General features: G+C 35.4%; 1 protein-coding gene across 8 annotated transcripts in view; it reads left to right on the top strand.

Moving 5' to 3' along the window:
- The window catches only part of LOC150099873 (protein hu-li tai shao-like), a 542656-nt gene that overhangs the window by 281373 nt on the left and 236604 nt on the right, over window positions 1-24679 (top strand). For all 8 annotated transcript variants that reach the window (XM_090404245.1, XM_090404248.1, XM_090404250.1 and 5 more), the window contains one exon: window positions 15601-15693. In XM_090404245.1, coding sequence (XP_090260371.1) covers window positions 15601-15693 — 93 coding nt within the window. The remainder of the gene's footprint in view (window positions 1-15600; window positions 15694-24679) is intronic.

Raw genomic sequence — 24679 nt, 5'->3', positions numbered from 1 at the left:
AGTCTTTGCACTACGTTGGAAAGACAAAAGATATGTTTTTCTGCTGTCTTCCCTGCACAATCCATCAACGGAATCCGTGGAGAAGCATGGTTTGAAGAAAGAAAAACCTATTGCTGTGTGTGCATACAACGACACTATGGGTGGAGTCAACAGGTGCGATCAGCAGCTATCATTCTACTCTGTAATGAGGAAACAGCATAAAAATTATTACAAAAAAGTGTTTGGATATGTATTAGATTTTGTTATTTGGAACAGTTTCCTCCTGCACAAGAAAAAATGTTTGTCTACCATAACATATCTAGAATACAGAATAGATATTGCGAAAGCATTGCTGCATGCACATGCGCCTTCTTCAGCAAGCAGAAAAACAGGAAATCCTGCCAGACATCTGAGGTTGAACGCTGCTAACTCCAACCATTATCTGGAAAATCTACCACCAACGGCTAATAAAAAAAAAACTGCACGCAAATGCTATGTATGTAATAAAAAAAAATATCAGAAAGGAAACAAAAATCTGGTGCCCTGAGTGTAAAACTGCTCTGTGTGTTTACCCTTGCTTCAAGATGTTCCACACTGTTCAAGAATTTTAAATTCTGAACAGTATGAAATAAAGAATGTTTGTTTTCAAGGCCATCAAAACAGTCCTTTTCAGGACTACAAATATTGATAGAGGGATACCCGAATGTACTGTTTCTTTTTTCATCTTGAAGGCTAATTTTTAAGTTCTTTTTATGACACAGAATGATATTTTCGAAGGAATAAAATATAAGAGGAACTGGAAAGAGTATTCCAGGTAAAGTATTTCACTAAAACAATAAAAAATAATGAAATAAAATCTACCTTATATATATATACAGGGTGTTCGGGATAAATTTGACATATTTATAATTAATTATATTTTTCCGTAAGTTACATGTATTAACACACACTTCTCTTCATTTAAAAGTTTGGACCCTTCTTCATTCATATACAAGATGTCAGAAAGGATGGATAGCTGGAACCCACCTGAATCATGGAAGAGAATAACTTGTATCATGATGATTCGTGCCCGCCATCAAAATAAGGATATTACGACTGCTGCCCAATGCTCCCTGAATACAGTAAAAACAATCAGGCATGAACTAGAGACTTGCAATGGTGACTACGAGGATGTAGCAAGAAGAAAGATCCCTAGCAGACGATCTGATTGCGTTCGTACAGCAGAATTCCTCGCAAATCTGCAGGAACAGGTGTTGAAGAACCCTGGCATTGGAATTCGGGCTTTGTTCGTGGAGTTGCTAACTGTAGTCAAGCCCTGGATAACAAGGGTAGCCAATGGTAGGCCGTATGTATGGCAGCAGGATTCGGCCCCTTGCCACACCTCTGGGAAAAGTCAAAAATGGTTGTCTGAAAATTTCTACGACTTCACCAGTCCAAATGTTTGGCCTCCAAACTCCCCAGACCTTAACCCCATGGATTATTTTGTATGGGGCGCAGTTGAAAAAGACACCAATCGCACTTCCAGTAATACAAAAGATAAATTTGACAGTTTCGTAAGGAAAAAGAAAATCTTCTTTGTATCTATTAAATTTAATGAATTGACAAAAAAACATTACAGGCAGAGTTAATTACAATACTATCAACAAGATTTACTCAAAATAACCACCATTAGCATCGATCACAGCTTCAATTCTGCTTCGGAACCTCGAACAAGCTGATGCTACAGTCTCCCTGGGAAGGGCCGCAAAAACTGTTTTAATTTTATCCATTAACTGGGCTTTTGTATTACTGTAAGTGCGATTGGTGTCTTTTTCAACTGCGCCCCATTCAAAATAATCCATGGGGTTAAGGTCTGGGGAGTTTGGAGGCCAAACATTTGGACTGGTGAAGTCGTAGAAATTTTCAGACAACCATTTTTGACTTTTCCCAGAGGTGTGGCAAGGGGCCGAATCCTGCTGCCATACATACGGCCTACCATTGGCTACCCTTGTTATCCAGGGCTTGACTACAGTTAGCAACTCCACGAACAAAGCCCGAATTCCAATGCCAGGGTTCTTCAACACCTGTTCCTGCAGATTTGCGAGGAATTCTGCTGTACGAACGCAATCAGATCGTCTGCTAGGGATCTTTCTTCTTGCTACATCCTCGTAGTCACCATTGCAAGTCTCTAGTTCATGCCTGATTGTTTTTACTGTATTCAGGGAGCATTGGGCAGCAGTCGTAATATCCTTATTTTGATGGCGGGCACGAATCATCATGATACAAGTTATTCTCTTCCATGATTCAGGTGGGTTCCAGCTATCCATCCTTTCTGACATCTTGTATATGAATGAAGAAGGGTCCAAACTTTTAAATGAAGAGAAGTGTGTGTTAATACATGTAACTTACGGAAAAATATAATTAATTATAAATATGTCAAATTTATCCCGAACACCCTGTATATATATATATTACAAAGTTTTGTAATAAAAATTTCTGCTACAATGGAGTTTGGCAGAATCAACAATATTATTACTACCTTATTTCTGTTTCTCATGTGGGAGAAAAACAGTAAAATGTCACTCTTATAATTATATGAGATGTTATAATGGCAAAAATAGTAAGAAAAAAGTCATTTGCACTTTCTCTTCAAAACACAAAGAAAGAACATTGTAAATTCAGCCAGTTTAAAATAAAATACTACATATTTTTCTTCTATTATCTGATTTTTTTTCTTGTAGTACAAAGAAGAAATCACTGCATAAACATGAAGTCTGTAGGAGGGAAAAAATCTGGAAATTGGTTACATTATAACGAATAGAGAAATCATGTCAGAAAAAATATTCACGTAAGATTCTAATCTCAGCAGACATGACATTTTCTTCTAGATTAGATATCTAAAGTAACTGAACCTTTGCTACTATTTTACACTAAAATGAATGGGTATGTTCCCCAAGTGATTTATGTTTGTAACAGTTGTCTTACGAACGATTTATGAAATAAATTATCTGAAATATCCGCAGATTGATTAGGTATATACCCCCCTCCCCCCCCAAAAAAAAGAAGATTATGAAACGCATATGCACCTTTTCTTTTAAAATAATTCAAATCCTCTTTTTCAAGATAATTGTATGAAATAATTTATAATTTTTTGATAATAAAAGTGAAATTGATTATTATAAATTAAGAAATTATTTTGGCATAAATAATGTATAAGCATGTAAACAAAATGTCAGCATTTCTGTTAGGATATCGGTAATCAACAATCGAAAAGAAAACAAGACATTCTTGGTGCATTCTGCACTACAGCTTGAGGCAATTTAGTGCGACTTTAGTGTTCTCCCCTTTCTTTCTCAATAGCATTGAGAGCAATAAGCCTTCAGCTTTTCCTCCAGCTAAGAGGATATATACCAAGTATTTATAAGACGTAGATTACTTCAGAAATAGCTTCCAGCAGCAGAAGTAATATTTAGATTTTTTTAAAGAAAAACAAACAAAAATAATACTACCGAACTTTCTTTTGTGTGGTATGCATATAAACAATTTTGCATGGTGAAAATATAGCATATTATTTCTAAAATTTCACATAATTTCAGCGGGCAGTAGAACAGCTGGTTTTACATTGCAAATAAATAGAACAGAATTAGAAGTTTCACAATACAATCTGATTGCCGTATATCTTTTGTCAAAATGGTAAAATGAAGTAATTGATTTTGAATGCTGTCTAGAAAAGCTTTCAAACCTGTGAGTTCTAGGAGAGGATAAGGAGGGGGCGGGAGCATTAGAAAATCTTCAAAATGAAAAAGAATTTTGAATCATTCCGTATATGATATTTTTCCCATTATATTTTCAACATATCTAAGAGGATGTGCACTAGATATTATCGTAATATGCATAATACAAATAAATAAATAAATAAATGACGAAGGCGAAGAATCACTGCTAAAATATCATTGGATATAAATTTTTGATACCAAAAAGACACACAATCGGAAACCGAGTAATGCAATGTAGCAATTTAACATTTTTTTTTGTCTTTATGAATAACAAAAAATCGTTTCTAAAACTGAAATGAGATGATCCATATAATGCTATTTCGCTAGAAACGAAAGAAAAGGGACATATTTATTTCAATAAATATTGTTTAAAATATAAATATTTGACATAATATTTTCAAAGCAAACATTTGAAAATTCTGAAATTCGAAAAAAAAATATTCAATTATTATACGTAAAGTGAAAGATCAATCAGTGCAACTCTTCCAGTTCACTGATTTGTAGAATTACCAAGTATTTATAAGACGTAGATTATTTCAGAAATAGCTTCCAGCGGCAGAAGAAGTAATATTTAGATTTTTTAAAAGAAAAACAAACACAAATAATACTACTGAACTTTCTTTTGTGTGGTATGCATATAAACAATTTTGCATGGTGAAAATATAGCATATCATTTCTAAAATTTCACATAATTTCAGCGGGCAGTAGAACAGCTGGTTTTAGATTGCAAATAAATAGAACAGATTTAGAAGCTTCACGATACAATCTGATTGCCGTATATCTTTTGTCAAAATGGTAAAATTAAGTAATTGATTTTGAATGCTGTCTAGAAAAGCTTTCAAACTTGTATAGAAATTTAGAGTAGGTATGCAATTCAGTTCCAGGAGAGAATAAGGAGTGGGGGAAAGTATTAGAAAATCTTCAAAATGAGCAAAAATGTTGAATCATTCCGTATATGATATTTTTCACATTATATTTTCAACATATCTACGAAGTTATGCACTAGATATTATCGTAATATGCATAATACAAATAAATAAATAAATGACGAAGGGGAAGAATCACTGCTAAAATATCATTGGATATAAATTTTTGATACCAAAAAGACACAATCGGAAACCGAGTAAGGCAATTTAGCATTTTAACATTTTTTTTTATTTTGTCTTTATGAATAACAAAAAATCGTTTCTAAATCTGAAATGTGATGATCCATATAATGCTATTTCGCTAGAAACGAAAGAAAAAGGACATATTTATTTCAATAAATATTATTTAAAAATATAAATATTTGACATAATATTTTCAAAGCAAACATTTGAAAATTTTAAAATTCGAAAAAAAATTATTCAATTATTATACGTAAAGTGAAAGAACAATCAGCCCATCTCTTCCGGTGCACTGATTTGTAGAATAAAATAAACCAAATTCACTATCACTAAATAGATTCATTGCAAAAGCTGATCAGTGGGCATTTCAGGATTGATTTCTTTTTCGCATATGTGAAATTGGTTTCAATTTTTGGGAAGAGACACAATAAATCATTTTAGAGGCAAGAAAGGTCAACTAACTTAGGACAGTAAATGAAATTCTAAGCAACACAACAGACGTAAAGACAGGGGGAGGGGAGACAAAGGTCACTCAGCAACAGTTAATCCCCTAATGCTATAGAATAGCCGTAACGAGATTAACGGCGGAGGAAGGTAATGGCATGATAAAAGGTAGAATGCCGACGAAGTTTTGATCCATGAAAAAAGCTAGGGAGAGTTGAATATTTAATCCACACCGGCCGGTTGGGAGGTTAAAACATACTCCAATCCCCAACAAGTGTGGCTCTATAAATTTACCAAAATGGGGGGGGGGGGAACAGTCATTTTAAGATGTAATGAATGCTTGTTTTCTCTCTTTTTCCAACATAGATGGTGCCTAATTAGGACTTTAGTTCCTTGTGTTGTGTGTCACAATTTTTTAAAGTAGTCCCACTGTTATACCAAATTGTTGTTATTTCATGTACTGTGATTTTTGTGCTCTGAAGATGCTGGTTATAATATCAGCAAATAAGTTAAATATTTTTTTTTTTATTATCATTCTGTGTTGTCATCAATACTGTGAAAATAATTAACAAGAAATTATATTGTTTAATCCTTTACCCAAGCATAAGCAAATAAAGTTTGCATATGAAGTATCTTCAAGATCTTGGTATCCTCCTTTGTCTGGCTCCCACTGATAAGACCTCCATAAAGATTGAAATTGATCTGGGTAATGTCTCTTCCAGTAATGTCTTTGCATTATGGGATACTGAGACAATGGATGTGAAAGCTGTTGCCTTCACATCCATTGCTTCATATTATTATTATCCAGGCCTCCATGGAGTGGAGTCAAGACTCATCGTGGGAGGTCCTTTCTAAGAAACACAAAGTTCATCAAGACTCATCGAGGGGTGGTCCCCCCCCCCCCTAAGAAACACAAAGTCTATCATACCACTCCTTAAACTCATTGACCGTTCTCGCTCTCACCACTCCATCAGGCAATGCATTCCATAGTTCAGCCACCCTCCATGCAAAGTAGCCTAGTACAAATATACAATCACGAAGATACTTCACATGCACACTGCACACTTTGTTTGCTTACACTTGGATAAAGGATTAAACAAGAATAAAATTTCTTGTCAAATATAATTTACTTTAAAAACTTTACAACTTTATTTTTTTAAAAAAAAAATTACGGATACAGCTACTGTGCTGTAGCAAAAATTGAGCTTAATAGAAATTTGTTGATGCCTGGAGTGTGTTTGAAGGCAAAAGAGAGCTGTATGCAAGAGATGGGTTGCATCTGAACATAGAAGGCCATAAGTGCTTGAAGAGGTTGTTTTCTGAGTAAGTTGAAGTATTTGGATAGGGAAACTAAAATTTACAAGGTTGAGAGTAGGAGGGAGAAGCATGTAAGGAATGTGTGTTTGGCGATCTTGTATTGTGGAATAATTTAGAGAATAGAGCAGATAAAAATCAGTATGGGGCTATTGTGAATACTGAAATTAGTAGAATGTATATCAGTTGTAAAGATGGTATAAGAACTAAAGGAAATCTAAAATTTTTATACTAATACAAGAAGCATTCGAAATAAGAGGGAAGAGTTTTTGGCATTAGTCAGTGCAGTCTCACCAAAAGTTATAGGGATTAATGAAACTTGGCTATCAGCAGAAGATTTGGTTATTGTTATTATTACGTGACACCCCCAGGGAGTCAAGGACTCATTGCAGGAGGGCACTCTACTTCGCTAAATACATCTCACCCTTTCCACTACTACTTAATCCTACTACAGCCATCAACACCATCTATCGCCCATCATCACCAACAATAGTATCTTTTTGTTTGTAAATTGCATGTGCTCTGAAGGCCAATTTGTCTGTACATGGGGCAAAAAACCCTAGTTTTGAGGAGAAAAAAAATCCTGCTACCTCCTTATGAGATCAGCTAACTCACCTTCAATTGAAAAAGCCCATATAAGGATTCTCCTTGTCACTGAGAATCAAACCCAGGTCTTTTCCAATCGATGGGCACAATGTTCTGGTGTTCTTCCAATTGTGCTATGGAGGCTAGATTATTGGAATTGAATGTGATGGATACGGTATTTTTAGGGAGGATAGAGAAGATACAATGGGTGGTGTACTGCTGATGACAGCTGAAGAGCTGCAGCCAAAAAAAAAGTATATCAAGAAGATAGGCTTGTCAATGATAGTCCATTTGAGGTGATCTGGTGTGAAATTGTGGCCAGCAGAACTAAATATACATTTGGTTACTGCTATAGGCCAGGGGGTACAAGGGATGATGTAGAAGACATGCATCAGCAAATTAGCTCAATGAGTGCAAGCAAGTGATTATTATGGAGGATTTTAACTATGGTAATATCGACTGGGAAGAGGAAAGATCACCTGGCAAAAAAGAAATGGAATGCAATGGAAATGGAATTCATAAGAGATAGTTACTTGAGACAGCATATAACCGGACTCGTGGTGTGAGAGTGTTGGATCAGGTTATTGGTTCAGAAGACCTATGCATAATTAAGGTGTCCATGTTGCCTCCAATTGGTGAGTGATCATGTGGTGCTGACTTAGGAGGTTGCAAAATTTGTGGATTTCTCTCTTAAGAAAGGGGATATACAGAACTACGGGTTAGGTAATTATAACAAATTTTCGAGGCGGCTTACAGCTGTCGCATGGGATATATCAACGGATATCAATATCAGAATGTATTCCCATGGTCAGGAAGAAAAAATTATGTAGGTGTTAGATGGATGAGTAGTAGTATTAGCCATGATCTGTAAAAAAAAAAAGAAAATGTTATGGAGAATTTACAATGAGAAAGGTGATCAGTACACTCACGAGAAGTACGAAGCTCTGGCTAGAAAGTTACCAGCATAGTAAGGAAGGCTAAATCAGATCATGAGAAGACCTTAGCAAGCAGCAAAGGAAATTCCAAAGAATTCTTTTGCTACATGACAAGTAAATGGAAGAATGGCTTTGTAAGGATTACCTTAGTGAGCTCTGATGGTATCGAGGTGACCGAGTCAGATGTAATAGTAAAGTTACTGAGTGACCAGTTTTCAGAAATCCATCACCTGAGTGTGTCTTCTGTAGCAATAACTGATATGAGAATTGAAGTTAATTGATCAGAGGTACTTAGGATATTGCAGAATTTAATTGCAAATACTGTTGTAGGTTTAGATGGGATATCAACTCAGGTATTGTGTGAATGTGCAAAGGAATTGTCATTGCCTTTTACTTGGCTATTTAACTTAAGTTTGAGCTCTGGTAAGGTCCCTAAGTAGTGGAAGGAAGGAAAAATAATTATTTTGCATAAAGGAGGCTCTAAGACTGCGGCAACAAATTACAGACTAATCACTTTCTCTGTAGTGGTGGTAAAAGTATTGGAAAAGTTGGTTAAAGACAAAATCCAGGAAAGGGTGGATAAGAATATGATACTCTATGGGGACCAACATGGTTTTGTTAAAGGTCAGTCTTGTGTTAGTAATTTATTAACTTTTTATAATAAAGTGACATCTGGGTTGGACAAGTGGAATAAATACCTAGTGATACTGCTGGACTTTGCTAAGGCTTTTGACAGGATACCCCATGGAATACTGTTATGCAAATTAGAACAAATAGGGATGGATATTAAACTGGTGATGTGGATAAGAGAATGGCTCATGGACAGATACCAAAAAGTGTGTAGGATGAAACTGGTAACCAGTAGTGTGCTGCAAGGCTCTGTGCTTGGACCATTATTGCTTAATTTGTATATAGTGATATAGGAAATGACTTGAAGGGTTATCAGTTGTTTGCTCATGATGCAATGTTGGGGAGCACAATAATTAATCAAGCTGATGTAGAGAGCTTGCAGGATGATTTAAATAAGCTGGTAATATGGGCAGAAGATAATGGATATCAGTTCAGTGCAGAAAAGTGACAAGTTATGCATTTTGGGATTAAAAGATTACAAGCTGTATATCGCATTGATGGAACAGTACTCCAAGAGATTAATGAGGCTAGGGACGTGGGGGTGTTAGTGGATAGAGAGTTGAAGTTCAAAGGGCATATTGCTAAGGTGTCCAAGATAGCTCATATGATTACTTGGTTATTGAAGAACCTACTAACATGCAGAGATAAGGAAGTTATTATTCCTCTTTATAAGGAGTTGATACATTCACATCTGATTACTCTGCTCAGGTTTGGTCGCCTGGATTCCTTGGAGTCAATGAAGTTGTAGAAAAGGTTCAGAGGCAGGTGACCAAGTTGGTGAGTGGTGTAAGGAATGCTCCCTATATTGATAGATTGAAAGTTGGTGGATTACAGAAGTTGGTTGATAGGCAGAGAAGAGGGAATATGGTTACTAAAAGGTTTTTATAAGATTGATGCAGGGAAAATATTTCAGCAGTGGGATAGTAGTGGAAGAACAAGATATCATCCCTGGAAGTTAAGTTAGAGTGTGGTTAACAAGGGTATGAGGACTAGATTTTTCACTTGGAGAGTGGTGAATGTGTTGCCTGGCTCATTTGTGAGTGCATCGTCTGTAAATGAGTTCAAGAAGAGGTATGATAGATATTGTGTGGATAGTTTGGGTCACCCACTCTGAGTCCTCTGACTCCATGGAGATGCTTGTATAATAATAATAATCCAAAATAATCAACTGATGTTTCAACCTTCATATCAGTCATCAACACATATATTACAAAAAAAAAAAAAAGAGAGAGGAGTCTAGAAAGAAATTTAGTAAAATGGTACATGGAAGAATTAGTACAGCATCCACAGGATATAAGGGATAACCTCTGTGTGCCTTTTAGAAGACCATAAATGTGGAGGATGAGAATGATGATTACATAATTTCTCAATAACAAATGTATCTCAAATTGTACTTGGTGTGATTGTTTATAATTCATATAATTATTTGATTCAGAGCTGAAACAGTGTGCCTAAAGTTGAAGTGAGCCTGTGATGGAAGAGTCATCCAAATTGCTTTCCCCCTGAACAGAATCGAAATTTTTTAGGAGGTTTAGGTGTGCCATTTTAAATGTGGGAACAGTATTCTAAGGACGGATGGATTTGATATTTGTATAACTTTATTAGCTGGATGGATGTGGAATACTTCCTTGAGCAGAAAAGAATGATTAATTTTTTAGAGGCTAAGGAACAAGTGGATGTGAGGTGTTTGTATAAGATGAGGTGAGAAAAATGTCAGTCCAAGGAGAGAAAGAGATCTGATGCTGGTGGTTTGTACATTATTAAAGACAAGGGAAAGTGAGCTGAGATACCTTTTGCAAGAGAAAAGGCAGAACTGCATTTTGGTGGCACTAAAGATGACCGAGTTATCCTTTTCCCCACAAGGATAGTATGAAGATCCTTGTTTAAGGTGACAGATGAGCTTGACGCCAGAAATGTCAGAACTACATGGTTTGTTAGAAGAGAAGGATAGATGATGTGTATTATTGTTGCAAAGCTATGGATAGGATTAATGCTGATTAAGAGTAGATCATTTACTTATAGATAGAATATAGCTCTGTTGCACTCTTGCCTTGGTGGTAAAACAGGAAGAGATGGTTACATGACATGCAGTGAACAACCAGAAAGAAATTGGGCCATTCAATTACAGAAAGTAGCAATTCAATTGAAGGAATGCATTTTGGTCTTGCTACTCACAACCAAAAATCATGGAAATATCAACCATGCACATTTCTCTCAATTTTCGGTGGCTGATGTAGGCTAAGAGATCATCTGCGGGTCTAGATTGACAGAATCCATACTTGTTGTAGCTGATTAACTGATGGGACTCTAAAGTCAACTTCTATTTGAGAAGTTGACTGTTAACAACTTTCTCCTTTATTTTCGAGAAGATTCGGTGATGGCAATTGGTTCATAGTTGAACGGTAGGCTTTCATCTCTTTTGGAATAGGTTAGATGTATGCTTGCTTCCATTTGTTGGAATAAGTGCCAGCTGAGTATAGAACATAAAGATGATTTATTAAAGGATAGGGGTTATCACTGGAGTATTCTTTGAGTACAATTAAGAGATGCCATTGGAACTAGAAGACTTTATTTTTCAGTGTCCAGGTTATTTACTATTATGTCTTTTTGCCAAAAAAAAAAAAAAAACACAGGAGGCATTCCATGTTCAGTTACTGGCACTTCATAATAAACTGAGTCTGGAGTTCTCATTACATGTTACCATACCAGTGAGGATAATTTTTTTTGCTCACTTAGTGCAGGTGTCTGAGTTAGACCATGGAAAGGACAAGTAGTAGTTCTGGAAGTCATTCCCCTTGGTGCTTTGTAGTGCCAAAAGACACAAGGTTGGGGGGAGGAAGCTATTCTGTGTGAGCGTAAACTTGCTCAAGATTGTGATCTGAGTTGCTGATAAATACAGTCTAATTGTGATTTTTCGAGTTTATTTTCATGCTCTCTTTCAGTAAGTGAATTTGACTTTAAGTGCTTGTTAAAACAGCCCTTGCTCGTTAATCCATGCTTAACAGTAGCAATGTCATGGAAGCAAGTTTCAGAGAAGATTATTAAAAACTGCTTCCAAAAAGGTGGATTTTTTTATAGGTTTTATTTCTGGGAAAATTCCCATGTTGGATTTTTTAAAAACAAACTCTGTAACTTCTTCCGAAGAATTTGAATATCTTACAAATGAAATTTTTGATATAACCCCAGACGGTATCTCAAAAGAATTTGAAAATTGGTTGGATACTGATAACAATGTTGAAGTGGTGGCTACAATGACGGTGTCGGAAATATGTTAAGCTGCTTCCGATGAGAACTTTAAACTAATAGAAGAAAGTGAACCTAATACATGCATAGAATAACAAATTTTAGAAGCTCCTCCAACCAAGGTCCAGATGCAAGAAACTCTACGAATACTTCATTGTGGTGTGTGTGCAATATAGAGTGACAAAACTTCAAAAGGCATTACGAGTATGAGCAATTTATTATTGAACTACTGTATTCAACAACACAATAGACAATACTAGATAAGTTTCTAAAATAAATTTTATGTTGTAGATTATTAAAAAGTTATTTATAATAATAAATTGAAATAAATGATGCAATTTTTTATATGAAAAACGCAATTGTGATTCCTATCTTTAAAAAAGGTAATAGAGAGATGACCCTAAAAACTATAGAGGTATCAGTATACTAAATTCCTGTTACAAAATATATAGCAGAATCTTAAATAGCAAACTAATCAAATATTCCAAAAACTTTATTTTAGAAGTACAGAATGGATTTAGAAAAGGACGATCATGTATAGATCTGGCCTTTTGCCTAAAATTAATAATAGAGAAAAGAAAAGAATACAATTTGGAAACATATATTGCATTTATTGACTTTGAAAAAGCATTTGACAAAGTTAAAAGAAACATATTATTTAACATATTAAAAGAAAGACAAATGCCAAATAATATCCTAAAAGCTATCACAAGTATATATATGAAAATAATCAAATACAAATAAGATTAAATCACGAGCTATCATATACGAGAGAGATAAACCAAGGTGTCCGACAGGGATGTCCCCTCTCATCAACTCTTTTTAATATTTACTTAAATGAAATAATAATAAAATGGAATAAAAATTTACATCAAGGAATTAAACTTTTTCCTACAGTGAACTTAAACACACTCCTTTTTGCCGACGACCAAATAATAATTACAAATTCTGATAACTTACAGAAAGCTATTTTAGATCTAAATGAGATAGCCAAAGATTATGGTATGATAATAACAAAAGAGAAATCAAAAACTATGGCCTTTAAAAGACAAGATCCAGCAAGAACTAAAATAGTAATAGATAACAAGATCTTAGAACAGGTGAATTTATTTAACTACCTAGGATGTATGATCACATATGAAAAAGATATAAATGTAAAAATTGCAAAATATTTTAAAATCACAGGTGTAATTAACTCTATATTTAAACCAAACCTAGTTCAAAAACAAACCAGACTAAAAGTATGCAATACATTAGCCCTACCAGTCTTAATGTATGGAAGCGAAATCTGGTTAATAAAACAAAAAAAAAAAACAAAGGTTAATAACAGCAGAAATGAAGTTTATGAGAAAAACTTTTGTGATCAAATATGTATACCTTATTTGATCACAAAAGAAACGAAGAAATCATGAAAGAATTAAACCAAGAACCACTAATAGAAAAAATTTAAAAAATATAAACATAAACAGATGGAACACATCCAAAGAATGAAAACAGAAAGATTACCAAAACAAGCCTTAAAGTACAAGCCATTAGGAAAAAGAAAACCAGGATGTCCTCTTAAACGATTCAACGATGACTTATATAAGGTCTGAACAGGCCATGCTAGGCCTAAATCCTTGATACGCATGATGCTGATGATTTTTTACATCCTTTGCTTAATGTTATCAGCTGGTTATTGTTATCAAGAAGTGACTGTCCCAAAGTGATCACAATAAGCGGCATCTACTGTATATATATATATATATATATACACACACACATATTAGTTTCACATAGCTTTTAACCCCTGGTTTATTTATGTATGTTCTTATGAATTTTTTTTCCTCTTGTGGGTGTGAAAGTGACTTTTTTTTAGGATTCTGTATGCTTGGAATATTATATTTGGTTTGATTTCTTTGAATCAGTTTTTGAGGAAGATTTGTTTTGTCAGTGTCATAACTATCATTGTTTTGGCTTTTCTTTTCATCCAACAGTGAACTGGAAATGAAAAGGTGGGGACATGCAGTGACAAGAGATACTCTTGAACATGACACTCATACAGAGAGCAGCCAGAGCAACTAACCTTGCTATGACATGGTCTCAACAGTACATTTCACATATCACTATTTCTAAATCACTTAGGGAATTGAACAACGTAGATCCGAATATAAATTAAATTATACTTTAATAAATATCTCTGATATTTCGGCAACGTCACGTTGCCATTTTCAAAAGGAACTTACAAAAAAGGTATGTGCGGCACTACAGCACAGTAACTGAGAATGAAGATATGAAGCTATCGTTCTCCTAGAAGTCCTGATGGTGCCCTCTAGCGGGCTAAGTAGGTGTTCTTGGCCGTTGGGCTGAAGGTCTGCTGATGTATGCCTCCCAAATTTGGGGCAGTCGCATACAACCAAATTTGTTGAGGTTTGGGGAGTTTCTTAGGGCTGAGGCTGATTCTATAAATAGTCTTTCGAATTTGTATTTACTACGGTGTATTATAAGACTATTTATGGAATCAGCCTCAGCCCTAAGAAACTCCCCAAACCTCAACAAATTTGGTTGTATGCGACTGCCCCAAATTTGGGAAGCATACATCAGCAGACCTTCAGCCCAACGGCCAAGAACACCTACTTAGCCCGCCAGAGGGCACCATCAGGACTTCTAGAAGAACAATATCTTCATTCTCAGTTACTGTGTCGTAGTGCCTGCGTGCACCTACCTTTTTTGTAAGTTCCTTTTGAAAATGGCAACGTGACGTTGCCGAAATATCGGAGATATTTATTAAAGTATAATTTAATTTATATTCGGATCTACGTTGTTCATTTCCCTAAGTGATTTAGAAATGCATAACCAACGTATAAGCCTGTCTACGAGAATCACATATCACTACTTGAACATCTTTTCAGGCATGAACTGGCAGAATATGTGGCAGCAGGAGTATGTGTTGTCATACTAGAAGCTTCGAGCCGCTTGACTCGTTACTGACAGGTTCAGGTCTGTATGCTATATGGCAGTCAGCCTGCAGTATCACTATTTTTAGAACCAGGATGTGAAGTACTACCCCCAACCTCAACAAATATTTAAGATCAGGGAGACGGTTATTCTGAGATCAAATTTATAGCCTGAATTCTCCAAATTAACTTCATGGTAATCTGATGCCTAGAAGGCTGCTTATTAGGACATTCGTTCTTTTTCAGTTACAATTTGAATTGTTTTACAGCTGAGTGCTATGTACATACCACAGTTATCATTTGTGTCTTGATGATGCCAGTTAGAAACCAACAAAATATCAAAAGGTTCAATAAATTAATTATGTTAATTATTTTGGTGTTGTTTATACTGGGAAGCATTGTATCAATAACTACCAACACCTATGCCTTTCTATACATATGCAGAACTGTCTCATTTGACTGTTCTGTATTATCTCCTGTCCTCAGTAGGCCTTAAGGAAACTACAAATTATTTAGAAATTACTTTTTACATTTTTAAACTTGGATAAACTCCTAAACCCATAATTTTGTGAGTGTTTATATAAGAAAATCCTAGATGTATAATGTATTTAAATCCATAGTACTATTTAAAATTAAATTAGTTTGGTAAATAAAATGGAGCCTTGTTTTATAGTTGAAAGAAAATCGAATGAAGTCAAAGGTAACAGCTGGACCACAATCAAACATATTGGAGGGTGTCACTTGGGAAGAGGTCCGTAAAATGCAGGTTAGTAACTCCTGTTTCATCCTTTTATATAGTGTAAACTTTATTAATTACGTAATCTGAATGTGCAAAATTAAATTAGCAAAATTAAATGCATAGCAGATGGACTGTCAGACTGGATCAGTGTTCAGGCTTTAGTTTCTTGCAATTACCAGGACAGTTACATGCTCTTTAAAGGGATATCATCACTGGTACTCTGAGAAAGAGGTGCATAAAACCTTAATAAAGTCAGCATTGAGAAAGCACAGTGAAGTATAACTATGGTTGGGAACATTTCTGTTTTTTAAATGAATTAATTAGGAAGTCATGAGAACAAAGAAATTAGAAAGCTAAAGACCTGGAGATTTCAAACAGTTTGCAACTAACAAAATCTCTTGATTTTGTCATAACAGAAAGAAAAGATTATATATACAGCCTACTTATCATTTCATTTTGCTTATATGAACTGTTTCATTTTTAAGACTTTTTTTAAGTTGAAATATATATCATCATCAGCCATTGTTAATCCACTGCTGGATGAAGGCCTTTCCAAGATTACTCCAAAAACTGTCTGTCCATGGCCTCTCCTTTCCCATGTCACTCCTGCAAATCTGTTGATATCATCAATCCAGTGTGATATAAGTCAGCATTGTGGTCGTTTTTCCTCTTGTGGAATCAAATGCAGTATTTCTTTTGTCCATCGTTGATCTTGTCTTCGAGCTATATGCCCAAACCATTCTCACTCCAGATGTTTCACTCTTTCAATGATATCAGACACTTTGGTTTGATTTCTTATCCACATATTCCTTTTGTGATCCAGTCTTGTGATACCAAGCATACTTCATTCCATACTAAATTGTGTTGTTCTTAATTTTTGAATATATATATATATATATATATATATTTCAGCTTAAAAAAAGCTCCTTTCACTGCGATGACCGCAGGAATCCTACAAGGCATGCTTTCCACAAGCATATGATAGCAATCAATGGGAATTTTGGACCATTCTTCCTGCAGGCATGTAATTAGCTCCTGGACTGTTGTGGAGTGGATGTCCCTTGACCTCACCTGACACTCTAGTTCATCCCACAGATGTTCAATAGGATTGACATCAGGGTTCTGTGGAAGCCATCACAACAATTTCCAAACAGATAGGCCTGCAACATGGCTTCCTATCCCAGCCAGCCGTTTCACTCAGGCAGTTGCACTGACTTGGGAGCATCATATTTCTCCAATTTATGTAGAAGTGGACATGCAAGAAAGAAAGGTGGGACAGAATCTAGAGACCTAATTCTGGAGTTGAAACATATCAGTGGTCACTTCACACTTCCAAAAAGGAGGGTGGTGATATTTCACCAGGCAATGAGAGACATCTGTCACAGAGATCTAGTTGACATTTCCTTCAGCTATGCTTTTAAGGTGGTAGTTTGAACAGTTTTTTTCCTTCTTACTTAATCATATGCCTTTTAAAGAGCCCCCCCCCCCCCCCGTTCATGGAAAGAAGCCATACCACAGGAAGGTGGAATTGACTTGGCTGGGAGAGGATATGTAATGCACAATCGCTACCCCTTAATTTTCTGCACATTCAAGCTACCCAAATAGTGATGTCTTCCTTGATGACTTTTAATATCTGCAAATTCTACTGACAACTTCCAATGATTCATCTAATTTCATAATATGTCCCAAGTACATTAACCCCCTGCCCTCTGGAAGAGATGCAGAAGTGTTTATAAGTAATGATGTAATGCATATTGTCCACTTACCTACCAGAATTCCAAATAATCTTCAGTATTCTTCCAGTCTCTTGATCTTTTTTATTAAATTTTCTTTCCATGTATACTGTGCAAAATCACCTCTCCTCTAGTAACTCAAGCAATTACTTGTGTATGTTCTCTCTCTCTCCTTTGTTGTTGTTGTTATTATGTGCCATCCAGTTGTTTTTGACTCATGGTGATCTTGTGAACAAAGGCTCTCCATCTGTTTGGCCACTTGTCTTTTCTTTCAGCAATTGTAAGATCAAGTTGATATGTTTCTTTATGTTGTCCATCCAGCTCTTTTGCGGTCTTCCTCTCCTTCTCATGCCCTCAATCTTCTCCAACATAACTACCTTTTCCAATGATTCATTTAATTTCATAATATGTCCCAAGTACATTAATTAGCTTCTGTTTAGTGATCGTTACCTCCAAGGAGCATTCTGTCTTGATACTCTCTAGAAACCTTCTTATTAATCATTTTTGCAGTCCATGGGATTCTTAAGTATCTCCTCCATGTCCATAATTCAAATGAATTAATTTGCTTTTTGTCTTTCTTCTGAATAATTCAGCTTTCGTATCCATACATCACTACTGGAAAAGCTGTTGCTTTGAAAATTGTAACTTTTTTGGCCTTATTCACACCTCTAGCTTTCATAATGTTTGTCAGGTTTAATACAGCTTTTTTTTCCCCATGACTCTTTTTAATTTCATCTACATGTTTTTCTTATTCTGGAGACCCTAGTAAATTATAACTTTCAATGCTCTCTATTTTATCTCCCTCATAAATTCATCTAAATTGCCAGAAGCCATTACTTTTGTTTTACTGATATTTAAATTAAGCTTGGATTTGTTGCTTTCCCTCTTAACCAATAGATCAACAAGAAAGAAAGATTGTATACAAATAGCAGAAGAAAGAAGAAAAATGAAACTTCAGAGGAATGAAAGGGTTAGACAACTGAATGCAGAGTTCCAGAGACAGACTAGGAAGATAAGGAAAAACATCTAACCAAAAGGTGCAAGGAAATTGAAGAAAGCAGCATCATGGGTAGAAATAGAGATCTGTTTGGAAAAATAAATGAAGTTACAGGGAAGTTTATCCCTAGATTAGGAGTTATAAAAAGTAATGTAGGAAGATGTTTGATGGAGGAAGAAGCAGTAAAAAAAAAAAAAAAAAAGTGGAAAGAGTATATAGGGAATTTGTACAAGAAAAATGTTAATATTGAAGGAGAATTTGTTGAGGAACCCATGATAATGAAAAATTAAATTTCACATACAAATAAAGTTATTCTGAAAAGTATTCAACAAAGGCTGAAGCCATCTGTAAATAGTAATATCCACATAAATATTTTGATCAGGTTTCCGAAATTATTTTTGCCAGAATTGAAGGCCTTCACTGTCTAATCTCATTTCATAATGTTCATTCACTACCTGGCCTTTATTTTCTGTTAATTTTGCAAATAAAAAAAGTTGTAAAAAAAAAATACTCAGTATATCACAAGTGGCTTGAAAGAAAAACTAACTTTTATACGAATCTAAATCAGCTGACTGTCATTATCCTTTATATTTTTGGATGTTTTCAGGGCAGGGATATGGATATTATAACAGCATAATACATGATATAATACTTTATAACTAGTTGGCTTTCTTCCAAATTGGTCTTCGAAATTAGTATTTGTCATATTTCTGATTTCATAAGCACTTATGTTACACTGTCCAAAAGCACTCCTAAATGCATCAACCTCTATATCTGTCTTTCATTTACCATTCACCTTAAGTAATTACCATCTAAGGTTGGTTCTACTTTCACATTTTTGGTTATTAATAATATCAAGTTATAAACGTAAATTTCCGTGATTAAGCAGTTCTGTAGGTAGTTTTCGGTATTGAGACCACGTATTAATATAAAGAGTTTATTAAAAATAAACAATTAAAAAACCCGACAAGTTTTGTGTGTAATAAGACTTGTGTCATCAGGAGTAATGGTACATAAAAGTTTTATTGTCAGTAAGCTTTTGTTGTGTAAAACTTATGTGCCATTACCCCCTGATGCTGTAAGTCTTACGACATACGAAACTTGTCGAGTTTTTTAATTGTTTATTTTTAATAAACTCTTTATATTAATATGTAGTCTCAATACCGAAAACTACCTACAGAATATCAGATTATGTTCTAATACCTTTATTTTAATACGGTTCGGCTAATGATGGATTTATTTTGGAGTATAACATCAGTGATACTCAAAAAGAAATTATATTCTCGATTTTTATAAGCAGATGACTTAATGTCAGATTTATCCCATAATGGATAGCACCCTTCCTTTGTGGGTGTGTATATTGCCATATGGAAATAGTCACTATCTGGACCGGTGTAAAAAAAAAAAAAAAAAAAAAAAAAAAAAAGATCATCATAGGTGTAGAGTAATGCAGAAGGACAAGAGAGTCTTAAGATCAAGAGAAAAAGAGAGACAGATGGATATTAGCAGAGGCAGAGAAAAGGCCTTAGTTCTTTTTTTTTTATCATCATGCAGCCAAAGGTTTTTTTCCCCTCATTTTTTTTTTTTTTTTACTAGGATCACAGTTGTATATTGCATGTGGATAGCCTGCACCCATATTTGCCAGATTCGTAAATTCTCTTCTAAATTGTATTGAATAATAGTATTTAAATATATGAGTTTTAACTTTCCACTAATGATATTTGAATGTGTTATTTACACATCAAAATTCGTTTTTTGCATTACTGACTGGTGGAAGGTGCTACAACAAACAAACTTGTTCTATTTTGATAGAACAAGTTCATTTTTGTAATGGAATGGACTGCCAGCATATTACATGGTCTGTTCCAAAAATGCAGAGCAAGAGGGTGACTGTTGAATGAATGCTCTACTGCATCCAATCTGTAAATGTTGCAAATTGAATCTCTGAGGTTAAAGTTCCTCCGTTTGTTGGCATTTATTGGAGGGGACCATATACTGTTCTTCAAGCAAGATCTCTTCTGCTAGGATATCCTTAGAATTTCTTTAAGTTGTTTAATAGTGTCATTATCAGTGCCCATCTCTAGAAATTCATTGCAGAAAAGGTTGAATATTTCCATATATACCATGTAACTGGTCTGGTTGGCTGAATGGTTACAACTACATGATTATTGGAATTCAGGTATATATGATGATTATTATTATTATTTTTAAGAGAGACCTCAAGGGAGGCCATATTATTCGTACCAGCTGTCATACCTGTTCCTGAATTCATTCACACTACTTGCACACATAACGTCCAAAGGCAGACCATTCCAATTGCACACTACTCTATGAGAGAAAAATCTAGCCCTAATCCCTTTTTAACAGCGTTCATTCTAAACTTCCATGGATACCCTTGTGTCCTTTCCCTCCCTTCCATAAAATGAAAAATTCCCTATGTTACTACTGAATTAGACTCAGTGGTAACATGGGGAATGATTACTCCATGATACCCCATTGTGGTAATAAGCATTGTGAGGAATGGATACCCCATGATATTTTTGGATTTTGCTAAGTCTTTTGACAGAGTTCAGAAGACTGTTGCATAAATTAGAGAATATGTGATTGGATTATAAACTGTTGGCATTGATAGTGTGAATGAATTCAAGAATGAGTATGATAGTGTTCATTGTGTTGAATTTTTCTTGACAATTATTCATAAGAATATTACACTTTTTTTATAATCTTTGTCAAGTAGCTTTATTTTATCCTCCTACATGTTTCGCCAATCCTTTTCTTTTGGCATCCTCAGGGAATACAAACTAGTAAGCTAAAATGAAGGTTACAGACTAGGTTATAACTGATAATTCTAATTCATACAAAAAATTGGTATTGTGCGTGACAATGTGCGTGTCTCGTTAACGTGATTTATTCGTTATGGTTCATTACGTAATTGTTATGAAAGTTCATTTCTTTGATGTTTAATGATCTGATAAAAGTTTTCCAAATTTCTGGTAAAATTAGACCTTGATTCTTGTTTAGGTTTTCAGTTTTATGGGCAACTGTAGCTGCTTCTTTAAAGGTTCTTGAATGGTAGTTATCTTCTATGTATGGCATAAGGTTCTTATCCCACTCAATATGATGGTTAGTAGAGGCAAAGTGGCATGAAAGGCCTGAAATGTCTTGTCTGTTATTTCTGACATATCCTATGTGTTCTTTCTTTCTCTTTTCAAAGCTTCTAGAGGTCTGACCTACGTAACTAATACCACATGAGCAAGGTATATTATATACTCCAGAGTACTTGTAGAATGGGTGAGGATCTTTCGGTGATCTTAAAAATTTCCGAATAGTGTTGATTGGTTTGAATGCCACTCTGATCTTATGCGGTTTTAAAAGGTTAGCTAATTTTTTGGAAAGGTTGCTGACAAAAGGAATCGTAATTGTACTGATGTATTGGACGTCATCACGTTGTTGACCTACTAACGGAATTAACCACAATATCCAGAGAACTTTCTTTAAATGGTTACCCAAAAAGACTCTATAACAAGATTCTCTTTACTGATATACCGCATCAACAACGTGATGACGTCCAATACATCAGTACAATTACGATTCCTTTTGTCAGCAACCTTTCCAAAAAATTAGCTAACCTTTTAAAACCTCATAAGATCAGAGTGGCATTCAAACCAATCAACACTATTCGGAAATTTTTAAGATCACCGAAAGATCCTCACCCATTCTACAAGTACTCTGGAGTATATAATATACCTTGCTCATGTGGTATTAGTTACGTAGGTCAGACCTCTAGAAGCTTTGAAAAGAGAAAGAAAGAACACATAGGATATGTCAGAAATAACAGACAAGACAATTCAGGCCTTTCATGCCACTTTGCCTCTACTAACCATCACATTGAGTGGGATAAGAGCCTTATGCCATACATAGAAGATAACTACCATTCAAGAACCTTTAAAGAAGCAGCTACAGTCGTCCGTAAAACTGAAAACCTAAACAAGAATCAAGGTCTAATTTTACCAGAAATTTGGAAAACTTTTATCAGATCATTAAACATCAAAGAAATGAACTTTCATAACAATTACGTAATGAACCATAACGAATAAATCACGTTAACGAGACGCGCACATTGTCACGCACAATACCAATTTTTTGTATGAATTAGAATTATCAGTTATAACTTAGTCTGTAACCTTCATTTTAGCTTACTAGTTTGTATTCCCTGAGGATGCCAATAGAAAAGGATTGGCGAAACATGTAGGAGGATAAAATAAAGCTACTTGACAAAGATTATAAAAAAAGTGTAATAGTCTTATGAGTATGATAGTTGGTATGTGTAGTATGTGGCTTTCCTTGATGAGTCCCTGACTCCCTGGAGGTCTCTCTCTTAATAATAATATCACTGACAGATATCAAAAAGTCATATATGGGGGCGGGGGGGTGAATCTGCAAGATTCAAGGTAACCAGTGGTGTGCCTCAAGGATCAGTCCTTGGTCGATTGTTATTCAATTGTACATTAATGATATTGGGAAGGATTTCATATGCAACATACAGCTATTTGCTGATGATGCAAAGATAGGTAGGGTATTCAGGAATGTTGCGGAAATGCAGTACTTGCAGAATGATTTGAATAGGCTGAAATTGACTAAAATATAAGTTTATCAGGGGCTGGCTCTAAGCTTAGGCACCATCCTAGAGGCACAATGGCGTTGGAGCTCCATCATAAAAAAAAGTAATTATTATTATTATTATTTGACACCTCCAGGGAGTCCAAAGACTCATCAAGGGAGGGCACCTACTCTACAACTCTGTCTCAACCACTCAATCCACCAACTGACTGCAACTACGCCAACACCATCTACCGCCAACCACCACTACTAGTAATGGTCTTGTAATGTGTTGATAAAAATGGCCCCTAGGCCACTTTTATCAACACAGCTCGAGGGTATGTGGTGCCTAGAGGCACCACATACCCTCGAGCTGACACTGGTTCATGCACTTCAGTGTGATTAGATATAAAAAAAAAAAAAAAAAAAAGCAGACATGCCCTAGAACAGTGGAAGAAGAAAACCCTGTGGTGAGAAACACTGTTCTTAATAATATAATAATTAAGACTGTCCATGGTCCACAACAATGGGACAAGTGGTCCGCAGGCAGACTTAAATTAATTAAATAAATATAAATTTTTTAATTATCCAAACAAAACAAATTAAAAATTGAATAATTAAGTAAAAATTATTGAAATCAAATGGAGACTTAAAAAAAAACCTAACAAATAGCGTCAGAATGTTCAAAGGTGGAAGCAATAAAACTATATTGTAGTTCACTTAACCCCTCTTTTATTATTCGTCATTCTGCCGCTAAAAATTTAGCAGCAAAATGATGAATAATAAAAGAGGGGTGAAGTGAACAACAACATAGTTTAATTGTGTCTGCCTTCCCTTGCTGTTTAGTCAGATTTGAAGTGAACACGTGTTATTTACATTTCAACCAATTGCTTGTTGTTTATTGATTTTTATTATTAAAGGTTTCCCTTTAATATGACCGAATATATGTCAGTGGGGAGTGACGAGGATATGATTATATGACTCCAGGGTGAAAGGTTAACTTCAGGGAAGAAATTCAAGCACCTTGGGTCGGTCGTCGAGAGGAATGGTGACCTGGATGAGGAAATACAGCACCGAATAACATGTGGCTGGATGAACTGGAGGAAGATGAGCGGGGTGCGACAAGAGAGTGAGTTGTAAGATGAAAGTAAAGCTGTATAAGATGATGGTGAGGCTGGCGATGCTCCATGGCGTGGAGACGTGGCCTATAACAAAGGCACAGGAGAGGAAGATGGAGATGGATGAGTGGTGTGACAAAGAAAGACAGAATAAGGAATGACTACATCAGAGGGACAATCAAGGTGGGACCAATCGGTAAGAAGGTACAAGAAAGCAGGCTGAGGTGGTTCAATCATGTAGAGAGAAGGAGTGAGGATTATGTTGGTAAACGAGTGGAGCGTATGGAGGTGGAGGGAAGGAGGAAAAGAGGCAGGCCCAAAGTCAGATGGAGGGATGAGGTGGCAGAGGATCTTAGGGAGAAAGGATGGAGTCGGGAAGATGCCCTGGACCGGAGAATCTAGAAGATTAAAGATGGGAACGCTGACCCCATTTAACACGGGATAAGGCGTAGCGAAAGAAGAAGAAGAAAGATTTCCATCCTTCAACCAAGGCTCAGTATATCTTCAGAAGTGCTAAGTGATACCTGAACAAAGTGTGCCATGAGTTAACCCCAGTATTTATATAT

The sequence above is a fragment of the Typopeltis vanoorti genome, chromosome 14 (assembly GCF_054136105.1).
Source record: "Typopeltis vanoorti isolate ZY-2024b chromosome 14, IOZ_Tvanoo_1.0, whole genome shotgun sequence".
NCBI lineage: Eukaryota > Metazoa > Arthropoda > Arachnida > Uropygi > Thelyphonidae > Typopeltis > Typopeltis vanoorti.
Note: the sequence above shows the minus strand (reverse complement) of the source record. Positions and strands in the feature narration are given on the sequence as shown.